The 20,109-nt window shown below is 43.4% G+C and overlaps 1 protein-coding gene across 1 annotated transcript; it reads right to left on the bottom strand.

The window, feature by feature from the left end:
- Positions 1-4,180: 4,180 nt before the first annotated feature.
- Positions 4,181-6,709, bottom strand: LOC125509472 (peptidyl-prolyl cis-trans isomerase NIMA-interacting 4-like). The gene is made up of 4 exons (XM_048674458.1): positions 6,411-6,709; positions 6,062-6,171; positions 4,657-4,799; positions 4,181-4,429 (listed from the first exon to the last, which is right to left on the bottom strand). Exons 1-4 carry the CDS (start codon positions 6,559-6,561, stop codon positions 4,387-4,389), a joined length of 447 nt encoding a protein of 148 aa, XP_048530415.1. The 5' UTR covers positions 6,562-6,709; the 3' UTR covers positions 4,181-4,386.
- Positions 6,710-20,109: the final 13,400 nt, after the last annotated feature.

The raw sequence follows: 20,109 nt of genomic DNA, 5'->3' as shown, positions 1-20,109 counted from the left end.
GACGACCGTTGGTTTTGTTGTGTAAATGGCGGGAGTGGATACGATTAGTGCTGGGCCCGAGCTGCAGTGTGATCAACTAATAACAGCATTTTGCACCTTTTTACCACTTCTATGTTAGCTACTCCTCCATTCCAAAATAAGTTTCTCAATTTTAATATAATTTTATATTAAAATTAGTACAAAGTTGAGATACTTAGCCCTGTTCGGCAAATTGCAGCGGAGCGGAGCCGGTGGAGCACCCCTTCCAACCACTCCTCAAATTAGAACTAGATCCTGCTCCACTCCGGCGTGGAGTTGGAGAGTGGAGAAAGTCCGAAGAGCCCCTTATTTTGGGACAAAGGGAGTATTTTTTTTATGTGTATGTTAGCTAATTATTAGACCTGTATGTAAGTTGTCTTATTTTTTCTTCTTCCGTGCAAGTCACATTTCGTCGGAGCTTCTTCCTCTTGCTGTCATCAATCCTCGCCCTCCCATCGCCCTTCGAAGTGGGTTGGGCAGTCTGTCAACGGCGATGTCGCGCGTGCCTCGCCTTCTCCAAGCTGCCAGCTCCACCGGTTTGCCACCGCCCTTGGCCATCACTCTAAGTGTGACCTTTTCTCCGGTGCCAGCAAGCCCCCTATACATGTCACCCATCAACCTCTGACTCCCCTCGTCGACGTTGTTACAGTTGTATCTATGTCGGCTCCAGGTCGCTCCAACTCTGCATCGCTAGGACGTTGCTGCCACTAGCGTCGCCCCCATCTCCGCCTCCGCCTGTGTCCTGTCATCTTCTCCTACAAGTGAAATCGACCGATGCAAGTTTCATTTTCAGACAAGCAAATGCCTTAACTATTTTTTTTGATTTTTTTAGATAATGTGCGCATTGTAGACCCATATGACTACCGACTACTCCCTCCGTCTAGGTGTACAAGTCACCTTATGAAAACCAAATAATCCCAAAACACTTAGGCGCGATGCATTAACTCCCACCTCGTTTTTTGTTTCTTGGCATATCAACCAATAAGATATGTGGGGCGTACATGCTTTCAATGACTCGAGACTACCAAACACGACATGCATTGTTTAGTTCATTGCATGCAATGCTATTAATTAGCAAATAAACATTAAATTCTCATAAATAGTCAGTCTCATGCCAATAAAAGCGTTGTCTCGACTGTAAGTAGAAAAATAAATTATTTTCAGGACACACATCGTTAAGCGTGTGTTCCTAACTACCAAACCAATGGTTGGCTCTAATTTGAAGGTTTTTCATCTCGAAACATCCACAAAGTTATGATTTCAGTTGACACTTTGCCTCCCTATATTCGAAGGAAAAATACATGGGGTAGTTACCTCATGTCCTATATACTACCGTGTGTTGTATATAAAATACTTTATACAAAATTTAATTTGGCTCCCAGGTGCACATGCTCTTGCTCGCAAAAATTATTTTTGAAATGTCAAAAAAATCAACAAAAATTCTATGTGGAACTTTGCATATGTTAATGACTCTTCTCCATACAGCAAACTAAATCTTTATATCATGTGCCAAAAGAAAATAATTCGTTCATCTCTACTCCTAATGGAGCAGTTGGTAGTCTCGTTTTCAGGTTTTTTTTCGTCCCACCACTTTCGTCCGGTTTTTTTCGTAGGTTAACCGTCGTAGATTTTTTTCGTCGCCTCCCCCACTTCATCGGTTTATTTTCACTTCACCCTCTCACACAACGAAAAAAACTGAACGGATCAGAACTTTCCATACTGACGCAAATTATTTAGTAATGTCTTTATGTAAAAGAATCAATCACAATCAATCTCTAAAGATCAAATCTAAATTAATTAATCTTCATAATGTTTGTTTCCTTCTGAATCACGTCCATAACTTTCCTTCCTTGTTTGGGCAGAAACTGTTTGGTAGCAGAGATTAGGAAGCTTCCTATGAGTGTAGTAATAGGAAGTATTCTTTTTCTTGATGATTCGTTTCCATACTGACGCAAATTATTTAGTAATGTCTTTATGTAAAAGAATCAATCACAATCAATCTCTAAAGATCAAATCTAAATTAATTAATCTTCATAATGTTTGTTTCCTTCTGAATCACGTCCATAACTTTCCTTCCTTGTTTGGGCAGAAACTGTTTGGTAGCAGAGATTAGGAAGCTTCCTATGAGTGTAGTAATAGGAAGTATTCTTTTTCTTGATGATTCGTTGCCATGCATGATGATAGTAAATTAGGCCAACATTCACCACTATTTATCAACGTCATCAATCGTATCCATTCCTACCAGTTTTAAGGAAATCTGCTCGCTATGTCTTTTTTAAGGAGATCCGCTCGCTAAGTCGTCGTCGCACGTTATTTTCACAAGCAATTCCCCTAAAAAATGGCGTGGGTATTGGTAGTTGAACGCCCGCTAGGTTTTCCGCCTGTCCCATCCTCGCGCTGTGCCGCCGCCACCCGCCGAATTTCCAGCCGCCCGAGCCCGTTAACTTCACCAGCCATCGGGTCGACTGCCCCCGCCCCAAAGCCCCATCCCCGAGCACTAGCTATCGTCGCGTTGCCGCCCCAAGCTCCACGCCACCGGGAACGAATCAAGCGCCGTCCCGACACCGCCGTCGCCGGCCCAGCACCTCCAGCCTTGCATGGACAGCTTCAATGTGCAGTCTCCCTTGCTGCCTCACCTTCTGCCAGCGCATGCAGCGGCGGGGTTGGACGCGTGCGTGCTTGCTAGCTTGCTCTCCGTGCGTACGTACTTGCTCTGCGTGCGTCGCACCGGCCAATGCGCATGATGCGTGTGTGCCTGCTTTTCTGTATGTGTATGCCAGCGTGATGCGTGTGTGCGTTGCTGTGTGTGTATGATATAGATGGCCCGAGTGTGTGCATGATGTGCTCTGCTCTCTGCTGATCTATGTGTTGGTGCTCCTGCTATATGTTCATGCCATATAAATGAAATTTCTGTTAATCTTCTGACATGTTGAGTTGGTTCCCTCTGTCTTCTGAGGGGGTGAATGCAAAGCAGTCTATTAAGCCAGGCACTATTGCTGAGCTAAATTGACAAAAAAAATTGGTAGTCATAGTTGTAGTTTAAGTAGTAGCGAGTTGTCTGATATGTATAAAGAGCCCGTTGCAACTGAGCCCGTTGCTAAATTGACAAAAAAGGTCGCCAGTGTCACTTGATATGTATGAGAATATTAAACGTATTATTAACATGATTAATATTGAACTCTTAAAGTTAATGTGGCCCGTTGCAACGCACGGGCGTTCTTCTAGTTATTAGTAGTACATCACTAGACTTTTATTATTTAGTAGTAATAATGTACGTGCAATGCACGTTTATATTAGGTAGGATATTAGTTGCACGTTATATTAGGTAAGATATATCTGTTGCATGTTGGTATTTGGTAAGATATCAATTACTTTTTCTGGGAATAGTAGGATATTAATTACATGACAGATTTCAAAGGATAGCATTGAGTCAAAACATGTTTATAACCAATGATAGTGATGGGTAATTAAAGCGTTAAACATGTTTGGTGCTCAACCTTGAAGCGATTTGAACCGCTAGATAACATGATTTGACGGTCAATTAAAGCGTTAAACGTGTTTGGTGCTCAACCTTGAAGCGATTTGAACCGCTAGCTAACATGATTTGACGGTTGAGATGGTTTGGATCTGCCCATTTGAGTCTTTTTATATTGGTATAGATATAGATTTATTTTGACACTTTTCCTATTAACTACTAGGATGAACATGTTTTTTCTTGGTAAGGAATGCATTCATTGCACATGCACCAGTAGTTACGGCAAGGAGGCGAGAAGAATGTGGTTGGGCGGGATAAAACCAATGTGATCCGTTTATTCATTTTCATACAGAACTTGTTTTCGCTAGCTGTGCAAATGCAACTTAGTTTGACATTGTAATGTAGAGCGAACATGCTTCTCCTATACCAAGTGGCGTTGCAAGAATCGGAACCTTCATCAATTTTATAAGATAAGAAAACACTTCAAATTCCTAGCTTCCACAGGTTTTCAGTATGTAGCATCGTTTTATAAAGATACTTCCATTACCCTCCCACAAAGCGCAAAGGGACCCATTCAACAATGCTAAATAGAGATGAGCATCCGCTGAACTGATGGCCACCCAAAAGGAACGCATTCCTTTTTCTCTTTTCTTTACCGTAAAAGAGGAACACAAGCTAAATCTCAGCTTATCCCAAACACATACTGTATATCATATCAGGTTACTTGTAGCAAGCACATTTTCCGAGCCACTCTGGTTTGGGACAGCATAATAGTAGCTTGAGTACATGTCCAGGCACAACGGTTATTGAGTCAACAGACAAGTAATGGGGGGCATTTGCATCCCACATTATCCCAAGGTGCTTGCATTCCAAACCTGAAGCATACTTTCATATCAGTTCTTCCTGCCTTCGCAGAGGATGAAGTGGTACCCGTGCCTGAATAGGAGCAAACAGACATTGTGTAAGTATTTGGAAATAGCTAGATGATTAGTCAGAATTTAAAGGAGCAAACATCTTCAGGTAATAATCCAGGCTAGGATCTGAGCATTTCTCTTTATCCATAAATAAGTAATATAGCATCCGAAGTATTAGTCCAAAGGAGATTTGCTACTTGCATGATCTATAAGCCAAATATGGAAGAGAAGCGGTGACAGTTGACATACGTAGACTTGAATGGTGCACTAGTAGCTCCCACAGGTGTGTTAAACGCAACCTCCTGGAAAGGACCAGCCATTTTGCCACGCGGGAACCATCCAAGATCCCCACCTTTCTTTCCTGATGGGCATTCAGAGAATTCTTGGGCTACCTGAAGTATCAGAAAAACAGCTACGTGAGTCAAATGAAATATTATTCATGGTATTTAATAGCATACGGAATACAGCATACAGTCTACAGGCAACAAGTTTAAGAATTGTACTGTGCACAGCAGAATATTAATTTGAAAATGAAGGTATATTTTCTAGGTAGATAGTTTTCCATTTGATGTCCTGTACATAACTGGACCAGGTAGCACAGGCATGCCCTTAGTAATTCACAAACCTCACAGAAGGTGCATTCACAACTATGACTAACACCTGCTCTCAGCAGACTTAATAAATTACCCCCTCCGTCCCATAATGTAAAACGCTTTTTGACACTAGACTAGTGTCAAAAAGCGTCTTACATTATGGGACGGAGGGAGTAGCACTTACCAATTGTAACAGATATTCACAGATCCAGCATTTACAGGCAACACAAGTAAGTATATTACTAGATATCTTAGCCTGCCAGTTTTCAAGTTTCAAAAAACCCAATTTGCTTACAAGACTATGCACCAGAGGGATTTATTCCAACTTCTGCACAATCGAGACAGTATTACAAAGTATTATCTGAGCAAAAAAAGAGAATTTGTTGGTTATACCCGTTTCTTAATGAGAACAGCTCGATCCTGACTTAGTAAAAGTTCTCAAGGTCCTCTGGTATAGTCCTTTGATTAGCTACCCGGATGATCAGGCCTATTACTAGTCTGGAATTGGCATCAACACTAGGCAGTACTAATTATATATGCCAGTTCTAGAACCATGTTTGGCGAATTTTGACACCAGCACCTTTTGCCCCATCAAGGGGTCAACTATAACAAAAGAGCCCAATCTCAGGCTACAATATCAACATGTATAACAAGATAAATTAAGCAATTTTTTACTCGCTTCACATAAACACTAGTTGCGCTTCTCAATAGACAAAGAAATTACTAAATTAGCGCACAGGTTATATGAATTCAACACAGGTGACAAATAATCCAACTTTCAGGTACCATGACCAAAGAGGTTAGAAGCATACATGAAATAAAACATGTAACACATTTTTGGATCGTTTTATCTAAATGCAGGTAAATCATAGAGCCCTAAATGACATCTCGTAAACAAAAGCAGGTGAAAAATGTGTGGGAAAAGCAAATTGCAGACAGTGAATTTCACTGATAATCTGAGGTTCAGTCAATTCCTGACTAATCTCAAGCATCTTCCTTTAAGCATACTATACATTAAAAGCTGAGATGGATTGACGAGGGCTTGTCAATCTGCCGCTCACCTTGGCAAACTCAGCAGGAGGGACCTTGTCCCCGTTGTCCAACCAGCCTTCCTGCAGCTTCTTGTACGCCTCATTGATCTTCCCCTGCTTCTCGCACAACACGTGCCTAGCTGCAAGCACAGGACAGCAACGCAACAGTTAGCACAAAAGAGGACACAATTTCAAAACAATATCCAAATCCAGTAAGCCTTCACTCAAGCATCTAATCTCGACCTCACAGCCCTGCCAATTTCTGAAACGAAGCATCATAGGCGAATCTAGCCACAGAGCATCCCGGCTCCCCCCGCCCTACGCGACCCTAAGATTCTCATCCTAATCTCGCGGGATCGACGGTTGGGATCCGTGATACCTTTGACGAAGGTGCAGGTGCCGAGGTCGTCGCCGCCCTTGCCGCCCTTGCCCTTGCCCTTGCCTCCCTTGGCGCCTCCGGCGTCGTCGGAGGAGCCGGCCGCCTGCTTGCCCTTCCCCTTGGCCTCCTTCCCCTTCCCGTCCTTCCCCATCCGCGCTGGTCGAGCGGGCGCGAGAGCTGAGAGAGGGGGTCTTGGTTTAGGGGCAAAAACCCTAGCTAGCTAGACTGATGATTGGGTCGAGATTGAGAGGAGAAGAAGGCGAGGCGAGGAAGACGAGACCAAACCTGGCCAGATGGGCCAGGCTTAGCCTGGGCTAAAGCGTGCCAGAGGCACGGCACGCCAGCTACAGCCATGACTTGTGGGCCAGACCTGGGTTACACGGTCGAGCTAAATGGAGTTGGCTACTTTGCCATGTCAGCACTGACTTGTGGGTCAGACATGTCATAATCGGGTTTTTAGCATCCAACTGGTAGGTTTTAAGACAAAATAAAAAAGTGGTAGTTTTTTGAGATACATACCTAGATAGTAGTAGTTTTTGGTTAATTACTCCGGGTAGCAGTGGGGGTTAGGTGCCAACCTGAAGGAAATATGCCCTAGAGGCAATAATAAATTTATTTTTTATTTCCTTATATCATGATAAATGTTTATTATTCATGCTAGAATTGTATTAACCGGAAACATAATACATGTGTGAATACATAGACAAACAGAGTGTCACTAGTATGCCTCTACTTGATTAGCTCGTTGATCAAAGATGGTTATGTTTCCTAACCATAGACATGAGTTGTCATTTGATTAACAGGATCACATCATTAGAAGAATGATGTGATTGACTTGACCCATTCTGTTAGCTTAGCACTTGATCGTTTAGTTTGTTGCTATTGCTTTCTTCATGACTTATACATGTTCCTATGACTATGAGATTATGCAACTCCCGTTTACCAGAGGAACACTTTGTGTGCTACCAAACGTCACAACGTAACTGGGTGATTATAAAGGTGCTCTACAGGTGTCTCCGAAGGTACTTGTTGGGTTGGCGTATTTCGAGATTAGGATTTGTCACTCCGATTGTCGGAGAGGTATCTTTGGGCCCTCTCGGTAATGCACATCACTTAAAGCCTTGCAAGCATTACAACTAATGAGTTAGTTGCGGAATGATGTATTACGGAACAAGTAAAGAGACTTGCCGGTAACGAGATTGAACTAGGTATTGAGATACCGACGATCGAATCTCGGGCAAGTAACATACCGATGACAAAGGGAACAACGTATGTTGTTATGCGGTTTGACCGATAAAGATCTTCGTAGAATATGCAGGAGCCAATATGAGCATCCAGATTCCGCTATTGGTTATTGACCGGAGACGTGTCTCGTTCATGTCTACATAGTTCTCGAACGCGTAGGGTCCGCACGATTAAAGTTCGATGATGGTTATATTATGAGTTTATGTGTTTTGATGTACCGAACGTAATTCAGAGTCCCGGATGAGATCGGGGACATGACGAGGAGTCTCGAAATGGTCGAGACGTAAAGATCGATATATTGGACGACTATATTCGGACATCGGAAAGGTTCCGAGTGATTCGGGTATTTTTCGGAGTACCAGAGAGTTACGAGAATTCGCCGGGGAGTATATGGGCCTTATTGGGCTTTAGGGGAAAGAGAGAGGAGAGGCTGGGCGCCCCCAAGGCCTAGTCCGAATTGGACTAGGGGGAGGGGCTGCGCCCCCTCCTTCCTTCTCTTCTCTCTCCCCTTTCCTTGACTCCTACTCCTACTACTTGGAAGGGGGGAATCCTACTCCCGGTGGAAGTAGGACTCCTCCTAGGGCGTGTCATAGAGAGGGCCGACCCTCCTCCTCCTCCACTCCTTAAGATACGGGGAGGGGCACCCCTTGGAGACACAACAATTGATCCCTTGAATCTTTTAGCCGTGTGCGGTGCCCCCCTCCACCATAATCCACCTCGGTCATATCGTAGCGGTGCTTAGGCGAAGCCCTGCGCGGTAGAACATCATCATCGTCACCACGCCGTCGTGCTGACGGAACTCTCCCTCAAAGCTCGGCTGGATTGGAGTTCGAGGGACGTCATCGAGTTGAACGTGTGCAGAACTTGGAGGTGCCGTGCGTTCGATACTTGATCGGTCGGATCGTGAAGACGTACGACTACATCAACCGCGTTGTGCTAACGCTTCCGCTTTCGGTCTACGAGGGTACGTGGACAACACTCTCCCCTCTCGTTGCTATACATCACCATGATCTTGCGTGTGCGTAGGAATTTTTTTGAAATTACTACGTTCCCCAACAGTGGCATCCGAGCCTGGTTTTATGCTTTGATGTAATATGCACGAGTAGAACACAAGTGAGTTGTGGGCGATATAAGTCATACTGCTTACCAGCATGTCACACTTTGGTTCGGCGGTATTGTTGGATGAAGCGGCCCGGACCGACATTACGCATACGCTTACGCGAAACTGGTTTTACCGCCGTGCTATGCACACATGTGACTAGCGGGTGTCAGTTTCTCCAACTTTAGTTGAACCGAGTGTGGCTACGCCCGGTCCTTGAGAAGGTTAAAACAACACTAACTTGACAAACTATCGTTGTGGTTTTGATGCGTAGGTAAGAACGGTTCTTGCTCAGCCCGTAGCAACCATGTAAAACTTGCAACAACAAAGTAGAGGACGTCTAACTTGTTTTTGCAGGGCATGTTGTGATGTGATATGGTCAAGACGTGATGAGATATAAGTTGTTGCATAAGATGATCATGTTTTGTTGAAGTTATCGACAACTGGCAGAAGCCTTATGATTGTCTCTTTATTGCATAAGATGCAAAGCGCCAAATAATTGCTTTACTTTATCGCTATGCGATAGCAATAGTTGCAAGAGTAATAGTTGGCGAGACGACCATGTGACGACACATTGATATAGATTAAGATGATGGAGATCATGGTGTCATGTCGGTAACGATAGAGATCATGACAGTACTTTGGAGATGGAGATCAAAGGCGCAAGATGATCATGGTCATATCATGTCACATATTTTGATTGCATGTGATGTTTATCCTTTATGCATCTTATTTTGCTTTGTTTGACGGTAGAATTATAAGATGATCTCTCACTAAAAAAATTCAAGGTACAAGTGTTCTCCCCGAGTATGCACCGTTGCCAAAGATCGTCGTGTCGAGACACCATGTGATGACCGGGTGTGATAAGCTCAACGTTTTTATACAACGAGTGCAAGCCAGTTTTGCACACGCAGAATACTCGGGTTAAACTTGACGAGCCTAGCATATGCAGATATGGCCTCGGAACACTGAGACCGAAAGGTCGAGCGTGAATCATATAGTAGATATGATCAACATAGTGATGTTCACCATTGAAAACTACTCCATCTCACGTGATGATCGGACATGGTTTAGTTGATTTGGATCATGTGATCATTTAGATGACTAGAGGGATGTCTATCTAAGTGGGAGTTCTTAAGTAATATGATTAATTAAACTTTAATTTATCATGAACTTAGTCCTGGTAGTATTAGCATATCTATGTTGTAGATCAATAGCTCGCGTTTAGCTCCCCTGTTTTATTTTGACATGTTCCTAGAGAAAACTGAGTTGAAAGATGTTAGTAGCAATGATACGGATTGGATCCATGATCTGAGGATTATCCTCATTGCTGCACAGAAGAATTATGTCCTTGATGCACCGCTAGGTGATAGACCTATTGCAGGAGCAGATGCAGACGTTATGAACGTTTGGCTAGCTCAATATGATGACTACTTGATAGTTCAGTGCACCATGCTTAAACGACTTAGAATCGGGATTTCAAAGACGTTTTGAACGTCATGGACCATATGAGATGTTCCAGGAGTTGAAGTTAATATTTCAAGCAAATACCCGAGTTGAGAGATATGAAGTCTCCAACAAGTTCTATAGCTAAAAGATGGAGGAGAATAGCTCAAGCAGTGAGCATGTGCTCAGATTTTCTAGGTACTACAATCGCTTGAATCAAGTGGGAGTTAATCTTCCAGATAAAATAGTGATTGACAGAATTTTCTAGTCACCATCACCAAGTTAGTAGAACTTCATGATGAACTATAATATGCAAGGGATAACGAAAACGATTCCCAAGCTCTTCGTGATGCTGAAATCGATGAAGGTAGAAATCAAGAAAAGCATCAAGTGTTGATGGTAAAAAAACCACTAGTTTCAAGTAAAGGGACAAAGGGAAGAAAGGGGAACTTCAAGAAGAATGGCAAGTAAGTTGCTGCTCAAGTGAAAAAACCCAAGTCTGGACCTAAGCCTGAAACTGAGTACTTCTACTACAAAGGGACTGGTCACTGGAAGCGGAACTACCCCAAGTAATTGGCGGATAAGAAGGATGGCAAAGTGAACATAGGTATATTTGATATACATGTTACTGATGTGTACTTTACTACTGTTTATAGCAACCCCTCAGTATTTGATATTAGTTCAGTTGCTAAGAATAGTAACTCGAAACGGGAGTTGCAGAATGAACAGAGACTAGTTAAGGGTGAAGTGACAATGTGTATTGGAAATGGTTCCAAGATTGATATGATCATCATCACACACTCCCTATACTTTCGGGATTAGTGTTAAACCTAAAATAAATGTTATTTAGTGTTTGCATTGAGCATGAATATGACTGGGATCATGTTTATTGCAATACGGTTATTCATGTAAGTTAGAGAATAATTGTTGTTCTGTTTACATGAATAAAACCTTCTATGGTCATACACCCAATGAAAATGGTTTGTTGGATCTCGATCGTAGTGATACACATTTTCATAATATTGAAGCCAAAATATGCAAAGTTAATAATGATAGTGCAACTTATTTGTGGCACTGCCATTTAGGTCATATTGGTGTAAAGCGCATGAAGAAACTCCATGCTGATGGGCTTTTGGAATCACTTGGTTATGAATCATTTGATGCTTGTGAACCTTGCCTTTTGGGCAAGATGACTAAAACTCCGTTCTCCAGAACAATGGAACGAGCTACTGACTTGTTGGAAATAATACATACCGATGTATGCGGTCCAATGAGTGTTGATGCTCGTGACGGGTATTGTTATTTTCTGACCTTCACAGATGATTTGAGCAGATATGAGTATATCTACTTAATGAAGCACAAGTCTGAAACATTTGAAAAGTTCAAAAAATTTCAGAGTGAAGTGGAAAATCATCGTAACAAGAAAATAAAGTTTCTACGATCTGATCGTGGAGAAGATGTTGGGGAACGTAGCAGAATTTTAAAATTTTCTACGCATCACCAAGATCAATCTATGGAGTCATCTAGCAACGAGGGAGAGAGGAGTGCATCTACATACCCTTGTAGATCGCGCGCGGAAGCGTTCAAGAGAACGGGGTTGATGGAGTCGTACTCGTCGTGATCCAAATCACCGATGACCTAGCGCCGAACGGACGGCACCTCCGCGTTCAACACACGTACAGTTGGGAAGATGTCTCCTCCAACTTGATCCAGCAAGGGAGAAGGAGAGATTGATGGAGATCCAGCAGCACGACGGCGTGGTGGTGGAAACTACGGCGATCTCGGCAGGGCTTCGCCAAGCACTACGAGAAGGAGAGGTGTCACGGGAGGGAGAGGGAGAGGCCAGGGGCTAGGGTGCGGCTGCCCTCCCTCCCTCCACTATATATAGGGTCCCTAGGGGGGGCGCCGGCCCTAGGAGATCCAATCTCCAAGGGGGGCGGCGGCCAAGGGGGTGGCTTGCCCCCCAAGCCAAGTGGGGCGCCCCCCACCCCTAGGGTTTCCAACCCTAGGCGCAGGGGAGGCCCAAGGGGGGCGCACCAGCCCACTAGGGGTTGGTTCCCCTCCCACTTCAGCCCATGGGCCCTCCGGGATAGGTGGCCCCACCCGGTGGACCCCCGGGACCCTTCTGATGGTCCCGGTACAATACCGATTACCCCCGAAACTTTCCCGATGGCCGAAACTTGACTTCCTATATATAAATCTTCACCTCCGGACCATTCCGGAACTTCTCGTGACGTCCGAGATCTCATCCGGGACTCCGAACAACTTTTGGGTTACCGTATACTAATATCTCAACAACCCTAGCGTCACCGAACCTTAAGTGTGTAGACCCTACGGGTTCGGGAGACACGCAGACATGACCGAGACGACTCTCCGGTCAATAACCAACAACGGGATCTGGATACCCATGTTGGCTCCCACATGCTCCTCGATGATCTCATCGGATGAACCACGATGTCGAGGATTCAATCAATCCGTATACAATTCCCTTTGTCAATCGGTACGTTACTTGCCCGAGACTCGATCGTCGGTATCCCAATACCTCGTTCAATCTCGTTACCGGCAAGTCACTTTACTCGTACCGTAATGCATGATCCCGTGATCAACCACTTGGTCACATTGAGCTCATTATGATGATGCATTACCGAGTGGGCCCAGAGATACCTCTTCGTCATACGGAGTGACAAGTCCCAGTCTCGATTCGTGCCAACCCAACAGACACTTTCGGAGATACCTGTAGTGTACCTTTATAGTCACCCAGTTATGTTGTGACGTTTGGCACACCCAAAGCACTCCTACGGTATCCGGGAGTTGCACAATCTCATGGTCTAAGGAAATGATACTTGACATTCGGAAAAGCTACAGCAAACGAACTACACGATCTTTGAGCTATGCTTAGGATTGGGTCTTGTCCATCACATCATTCTCCTAATGATGTGATCCCGTTATCGATGACATCCAATGTCCATAGTCAGGAAACCATGACTATCTTTTGATCAACGAGCTAGTCAACTAGAGGCTCACTAGGGACGTGTTGTGGTCTATGTATTCACACATGTATTACGATTTCCGGATAACACAATTATAGCATGAACAATAGACAATTATCATGAACAAAGAAATATAATAATAACCATTTTATTATTGCCTCTAGGGCATATTTCCAACAGAAGAATGTTTGAGTTATGAGTTTGGTCTTCAATTGAAACAATGTGGAATAGTTTCGCAACTCACGTCATCTGGAACACCACAGCATAATGGTGTGTGTGAATGTCGTAACCGTACTTTATTAGATATGGTGCGATCTATGATGTCTCTTACCGATTTACCACTATCATTTCGGGGTTATGCATTAGAGACAGCTACATTCACGTTAAATAGGGCACCATCTAAATCCGTTGAGACGACACCGTATGAACTATGGTTTGGCAAGAAACCTAAGCTGTCGTTTATTAAAGTTTGAGGTTGCAATGCTTATGTGAAAAAGTTTCAACCTGATAAGCTCAAACCCAAATCAGAGAAGTGCATCTTCATAGGATACCCGAAAGAAAATGTTGGGTACACCTTCTATCACAGATCCGAAGGAAAGTTATTCATTGCTGAGAATGGATCTTTTCTAGAGAAGGAGTTTCTCTCGAAAGAAGTGAGTGGGAGAAAAGTAGAATTTGATGAGGTAACTGTACCTGCTCCCTTATTGGAAAGTAGTTCATCACAGAAATCTGTTCCTGTGACTACTACACCAATTAGTGAGGAAGCTAATGATGATGATTATGTAACTTCAGATCGAGTTACTACCGAACCTCGTAGGTAAACCAGAGTGAGATCCGCACCAGAGTGGTACGGTAATCCTGTTCTGGAGGTCATGTTACTTGACCATGACGAACCTACGAACTATGAGGAAGCGATGATGAAGCCTAGATTCCGTGAAATGGCTTGAGGCCATGAAATTTGAGATGAGATCCATGTATGAGAACAAAGTATGGACTTTGATTGACTTGCCCAATGATTAGCGAGCCATTGAGATTAAATGGATCTTCAAGAGGAAGACAGACGCTGATAGTAGTGTTACTATCTACAAAGCTAGAATTGTCGCAAAAGGTTTTCGACAAGTTCAAGGTATTGACTACGATGAGAGTTTCTCACTCGTATCTATGCTTAAGTCTGTCCGAATCATGTTAGCAATTGCCGCATTTTATGAAATCTGGCAAATGGATAAACAAAACTGCATTCCTTAATGAATTTATTAAAGAAGAGTTGTATATGATGCAACCAGAAGGTTTTATCAATCCTAAAGGTGCTAACAAAATATGCAAGCTCCAGCGATCCATCTATGGACTGGTGCAAGCGTCTCGGAGTTGGAAATATACGATTTGATAAGTTGATCAAAGCATATAGTTTTATACAGACTTGCGGTGAAGCCTGTATTTACAAGAAAGTGAGTGGGAGCACTACAACATTTCTGATAAGTATATGTGAATGACATATTGTTGATCGGAGATAATGTAGAATTATTCTGCAAAGCATAAAGGAGTGTTTGAAAGGAGTTTTTCAAAGAAAGACCTCAGTGAAGCTGCTTACATGTTGAGCATCAAGATCTATAGAGATAGATCAAGACGCTTGATAAGTTTTTCAATGAGTACATACCTTGACAAGATTTTGAAGTAGTTCAAAATGGAACAGTCAAAGAAAGAGTTCTTGCCTGTGTTACAAGGTGTGAAATTGAGTAAGACTCAAAGCCCGACCACGGCAGAAGATAGAAAGAGAATGAAAGTCATTCCCTATGCCTTGGCCATAGGTTCTATAAAATATGCCATGCTGTGTACCAGATCTATTGTATACCCTACACTGTTTTTGGCAAGGGAGTACAATAGTGATCTAGGAGTAGATCATTGGACAACGGTCAAAATTATCCTTAGTGGAATAAGGATATGTTTCTCGATTATGGAGGTGAGAAAAAGGTTCGTCGTAAAGGGTTACGTCGATGCAAAGTTTGACATTGATCCAGATGACTCTAAATCTCAATCTGGATACATATTGAAAGTGGGAGCAATTAGCTAGAGTAGCTCCGTGCAGAGCATTGTTGACATAGAAATTCGCAAAATACTTATGGATCTGAATGTGGCAGACCCGTTGACTAAACTTCTCTCACAAGCAGAACATGATCACACCTTAGTACTCTTTGGGTGTTAATCATATAGCGATGTGAACTAGATTATTGACTCTAGTAAACCCTTTGGGTGTTGGTCACATGTCGATGTGAACTATGGGTGTTAATCACATGGTGATGTGAACTATTGGTATTAAATCACATGGCGATGTGAACTAGATCATTGACTCTAGTGCAAGTGGGAGACTGAAGGAAATATGCCCTAGAGGCAATAATAAAGTTATTATTTATTTCCTTATATCATGATAAATGTTTATTATTCATGCTAGAATTGTATTAATCGGAAACATAATACATGTGTGAATACATAGACAAATAGAGTGTCACTAGTATGCCTCTACTTGACTAGCTCGTTGATCAAAGATGGTTATGTTTCCTAACCATAGACATGAGTTGTCATTTGATTAACGGGATCACATCATTAGGAGAATCATGTGATTGACTTGACCCATTCCGTTAGCTTAGCACTTGATCGTTTAGTTTGTTGCTATTGCTTTCTTCATGACTTATACATGTTCCTATGACTATGAGATTATGCAACTCCCGTTTACCGGAGGAACACTTTGTGTGCTACCAAACGTCACAACATAACTGGGTGATTATAAATGTGCTCTACAGGTGTCTCCGAAGGTACTTGTTGGGTTGGCATATTTCGAGATTAGGATTTGTCACTCCAATTGTCGGAGAGGCATTTCTGGATCCACTCGGTAATGCACATCACTTAAAGCCTTGCAAGCATTGCAACTAATGAGTTAGTTGCGGAATGATATATTACGGAACGAGTAAAGAGACTTGCCAGTAATGAGATTGAACTAGGTATTGAGATATCGACGATCGAATCTCGGGCAAGTAACATACCGATTGTCGTGGAATTGTCACGGCAGATGTCCTTAGTGTCAGGACTTAGTCGCGAGGCCAACGCATCTATGTGGTAGCTTGAGAGGGGTTGAGCGGGACGAGAGACGCGATGTTTTACCCAGGTTTGGCCCCTCACGGTGGAGGTAAAAGCCTACATCCTGTTGAAGGAAATATGCCCTAGAGGCAATAATAAAGTTATTATTTATTTCCTTATAATCATGATAAATGTTTATTATTCATGCTAGAATTGTATTAACCGGAAACATAATACATGTGTGAATACATAGACAAACAAAGTGTCACTAGTATGCCTCTACTTGACTAGCTCGTTAATCAAAGATGGTTATGTTTCCTAACCATAGACAAAGAGTTGTTATTTGATTAACGAGGTCACATCATTAGTTGAATGATCTGATTGACATGACCCATTCCATTAGCTTAGCACCCGATCGTTTAGTATGTTGCTATTGCTTTTCTTCATGACTTATACATGTTCCTATGACTATGAGATTATGCAACTCCCGTTTGCCGGAGGAACACTTTGGGTGCTACCAAACGTCACAACGTAACTGGGTGATTATAAAGGAGCATTACAGGTGTCTCCAAAGGTAGATGTTGGGTTGGCGTATTTCGAGATTAGGATTTGTCACTCCGATTGTCGGAGAGGTATCTCTGGGCCCTCTCGGTAATACACATCACATAAGCCTTGCAAGCATTACAACTAATATGTTAGTTGTGAGATGATGTATTACGGAACGAGTAAAGAGACTTGCCCGTAACGAGATTGAACTAGGTATTGGATACCGACGATCGAATCTCGGGCAAGTAACATACCGATGACAAAGGGAACAACGTATGTTGTTATGCGGTCTGACCGATAAAGATCTTCGTAGAATATGTAGGAGCCAATATGGGCATCCAGGTCCCGCTATTGGTTATTGACCGGAGACATGTCTCGGTCATGTCTACATTGTTCTCGAACCCGTAGGGTCCGCACGCTTAAGGTTACGATGACAGTTTCATTATGAGTTTATGCATTTTGATGTACCGAAGGTTGTTCGGAGTCCCGGATGTGATCACGGACATGACGAGGAGTCTCGAAATGGTCGAGACGTAAAGATTGATATATTGGAAGCCTATGTTTGGACATTGGAAGTGTTCCGGGTGAAATCGGGATTTTACCGGGTTACCGGGAGGTTGCCGGAACCCCCCGGGAGCCATATGGGCCTTCATGGGCCTTAGTGGAAAGGAGAAAGGGGCAGCCCAAGGTGGCTGCGCCACTTCCCCCTCCCCTAGTCCTATTAGGACTAGGAGAAGGTGGCCGGCCCCCCTCTCCCTCTTTCCCCCTTTGGGGAATCCTAGTTGGAATAGGATTGGAGGGGAGTCCTACTCCTGGAAGGAGTAGGACTCCTCCTGCGCCTCCCTCCTTGGCCGGCCAGCCTCCCCCCTCTACTCCTTTATATACGGAGGCAGGGGACACCTCTAGACACACAAGTTGATCCTTGAGATCTATTCCTTAGCCGTGTGCCGTGCCCCCTGCCACCATATACCTCGATAATACTGTAGCGGAGTTTAGGCGAAGCCCTGCTGCTGTAGTACATCAAGATCGTCACCACGCCGTCGTGCTGACGGAACTCTTCCCCGACACTTTGCTGGATCGGATTCTGGGGATCGTCATCGAGCTGAACGTGTGCTCGAACTCGGAGGTGCCGTAGTTTCGGTGCTTGATCGGTTGGATCGTGAAGACGTACGACTACTTCCTCTACGTCGTGTCATCGCTTCCGCAGTCGGTCTGCGTTGGGTACGTAGACAACACTCTCCCCCTCGTTGCTATGCATCACATGATCTTGCGTGTGCGTAGGAATTTTTTTGAAATTACTACGAAACCCAACACCTGCTTCATTGATATTGATGACGATGATCATGGTTACAAGAGTGCTCTAACTCGAGAGCTATTGTCTAAACCTAACTTGTCCAACTTGTGGAACTTGTCAATCTTGTCCCTTTTGGGGAGCCCTGCCCCTCCTTATATATGTTGAAGGGGCGGTTTACATGTGGAGTCCTATTAGGATTAGGACTAGTCCATCTCTAATACAAAACGGATACAAGTCCAGGTCTTAGCTCCTTGTAAGATAATGTTCCTCTTGCCTTTCCTCTTAAACCGGCCCACCGTTAAACGTGAATCGGCCTTCTGGGCTTTGGGCCTTGTTATCCGTCGATCCCGCACGCCGGATCACCAGTGAGTCATAATGACCAGGTGGGTTGCTTGTAAACCGCCAGGTCAGGGCGGGTCGCCAGTAACTCGCCAAGTGTCCGCGGGGTCTTCAGATAAACCGCCAAGTCCGGCCGGGTTAACTTCCGGCCGGTTTACACCGCGGGGTATATCCCCGACATTAGCCCCCAAGCTTAGCTTGGATTTATTCATGGTAAACTTATGCTGCAAAATAAACACAAGAACAAATTTGACAGGTTATGCTCCGGGTTAAGAATTTTTATAAACCGGTACCTGATCATCATTAAGTCCTTGTTATTTCCTCCTTCTGGGAAATCCGGGTCAACAAACCAGCTTCATAATCAATTTGCCGACATTGGCTTGTCACCGAGAAATATTGTGAAGAATAACTCCTTTGATTCAGCTCCGCTGGTTTAAGAAATATGGGTTTGAAAATACTTATCTGATATTCAGCCGGTTTGAAGATGTAAAACTTGTCGGTTTAATATCACCAAAATGGCCGGTTTATAAATATTGATGGCACCGGGTCATAATTGTTGTCAACACCGGGTTATGTAATTGATCTTCCTGATTTGCTCAAAACTGATAAAATGAAGATATTCCTCCTTTATATGCATAATACCTGTAGCCCCCAAGTCTTAAGAGGAGAACATAGTGATAACTTAAGACTTGCTCCAATAAGTGTTTCAACCTTGAAGAAATCCGGTTTGTTCATCTCAAAACTGAATACTCCATATATGTAGCCCCCAAGTGCCGGGTTGTCATGCTTGCAGCAACCTGGGACTTGTAATTACTTGATGCTCATAAAAACTTCAACCAGTGTAGCCCCCAAGGGCCGGGTCATTATGCAATAATGAGCAGGGACTTTGTAAGTATAATCTTGTAAACTTTGAACAGCAACGTGTGGCCCCCAAGGGCCGGCTTAGTAAGATAATACTGAACCGGGACTTGATATATATACTTTAATGAAAATAACATATTATAATGTAGCTTCCATCGTAGGGCTTGAACCCACGTCCACAAGGTTAAGAGCTTTGTGCTTTACCAACTGAGCAATGGATTCTTCAATATTATGGACGAAAACTTGTGTACCTTGAATTGTTGACAGGAGCAATTGGTAGCCCCCAAGGGCCGGCTCATTATAATATGATGAGTCGGGTCTTCAATAAGACTAGTAAAAATGACTTTGCATTAGCCCCCAAGTGTCATGGTGCATGCTTGCAGCAACATGAGACTTGCATGTAATCTCAATTTGAATAATGTAGCCCCCAAGTGCCGGGTTGTAAGCCTGCAGCGACTCGGGACTATTCCTTCCATTGTAGAATAAATCATATCCTTTGATAAAAGAGTAGACATTGCGCTATAGCGACTTTTGAAAACCTTAATAATAAAAATCCAGCCATGTTGGCTATTCAAGATAATATAATCCGGTATGAAAACCTTATTCATTCAACATCATAATGAAATTTCAGCCAAGTTTGGCTATTTGAATAATATAACCCAATGATTTATAAGCGCATGATTCCAATGGCGCAATCCAAATATATACTGGCGACTTGTTGTCCAAAGCCAGGCCGGTTTAACAAACCTGTTTTTGCATACAACAAGTTTAAAGTGTCCTGGCGGTTTACCGCCGGACGGGTCATAATAC

The sequence above is a fragment of the Triticum urartu genome, chromosome 5, assembly GCF_003073215.2.
Source record: "Triticum urartu cultivar G1812 chromosome 5, Tu2.1, whole genome shotgun sequence".
Lineage (NCBI taxonomy): Eukaryota > Viridiplantae > Streptophyta > Magnoliopsida > Poales > Poaceae > Triticum > Triticum urartu.
The sequence above is the reverse complement of the archived record's forward strand: the minus strand, read 5'-3'. Positions and strand labels throughout refer to the sequence as shown.

Excerpts from the sequence above, each read along its gene's own strand:
- LOC125509472 (XM_048674458.1), bottom strand. The coding sequence starts at position 6,561 with ATGGGGAAGGACGGGAAGGGGAAGGAGGCCAAGGGGAAGGGCAAGCAG. Across the intron at positions 6,172-6,410 it reads CACCTGCACCTTCGTCAAAG|CTAGGCACGTGTTGTGCGAG; the intron begins GTATCACGGATC and ends CTGTGCTTGCAG. Across the intron at positions 4,800-6,061 it reads CTCCTGCTGAGTTTGCCAAG|GTAGCCCAAGAATTCTCTGA; the intron begins GTGAGCGGCAGA and ends CTGATACTTCAG.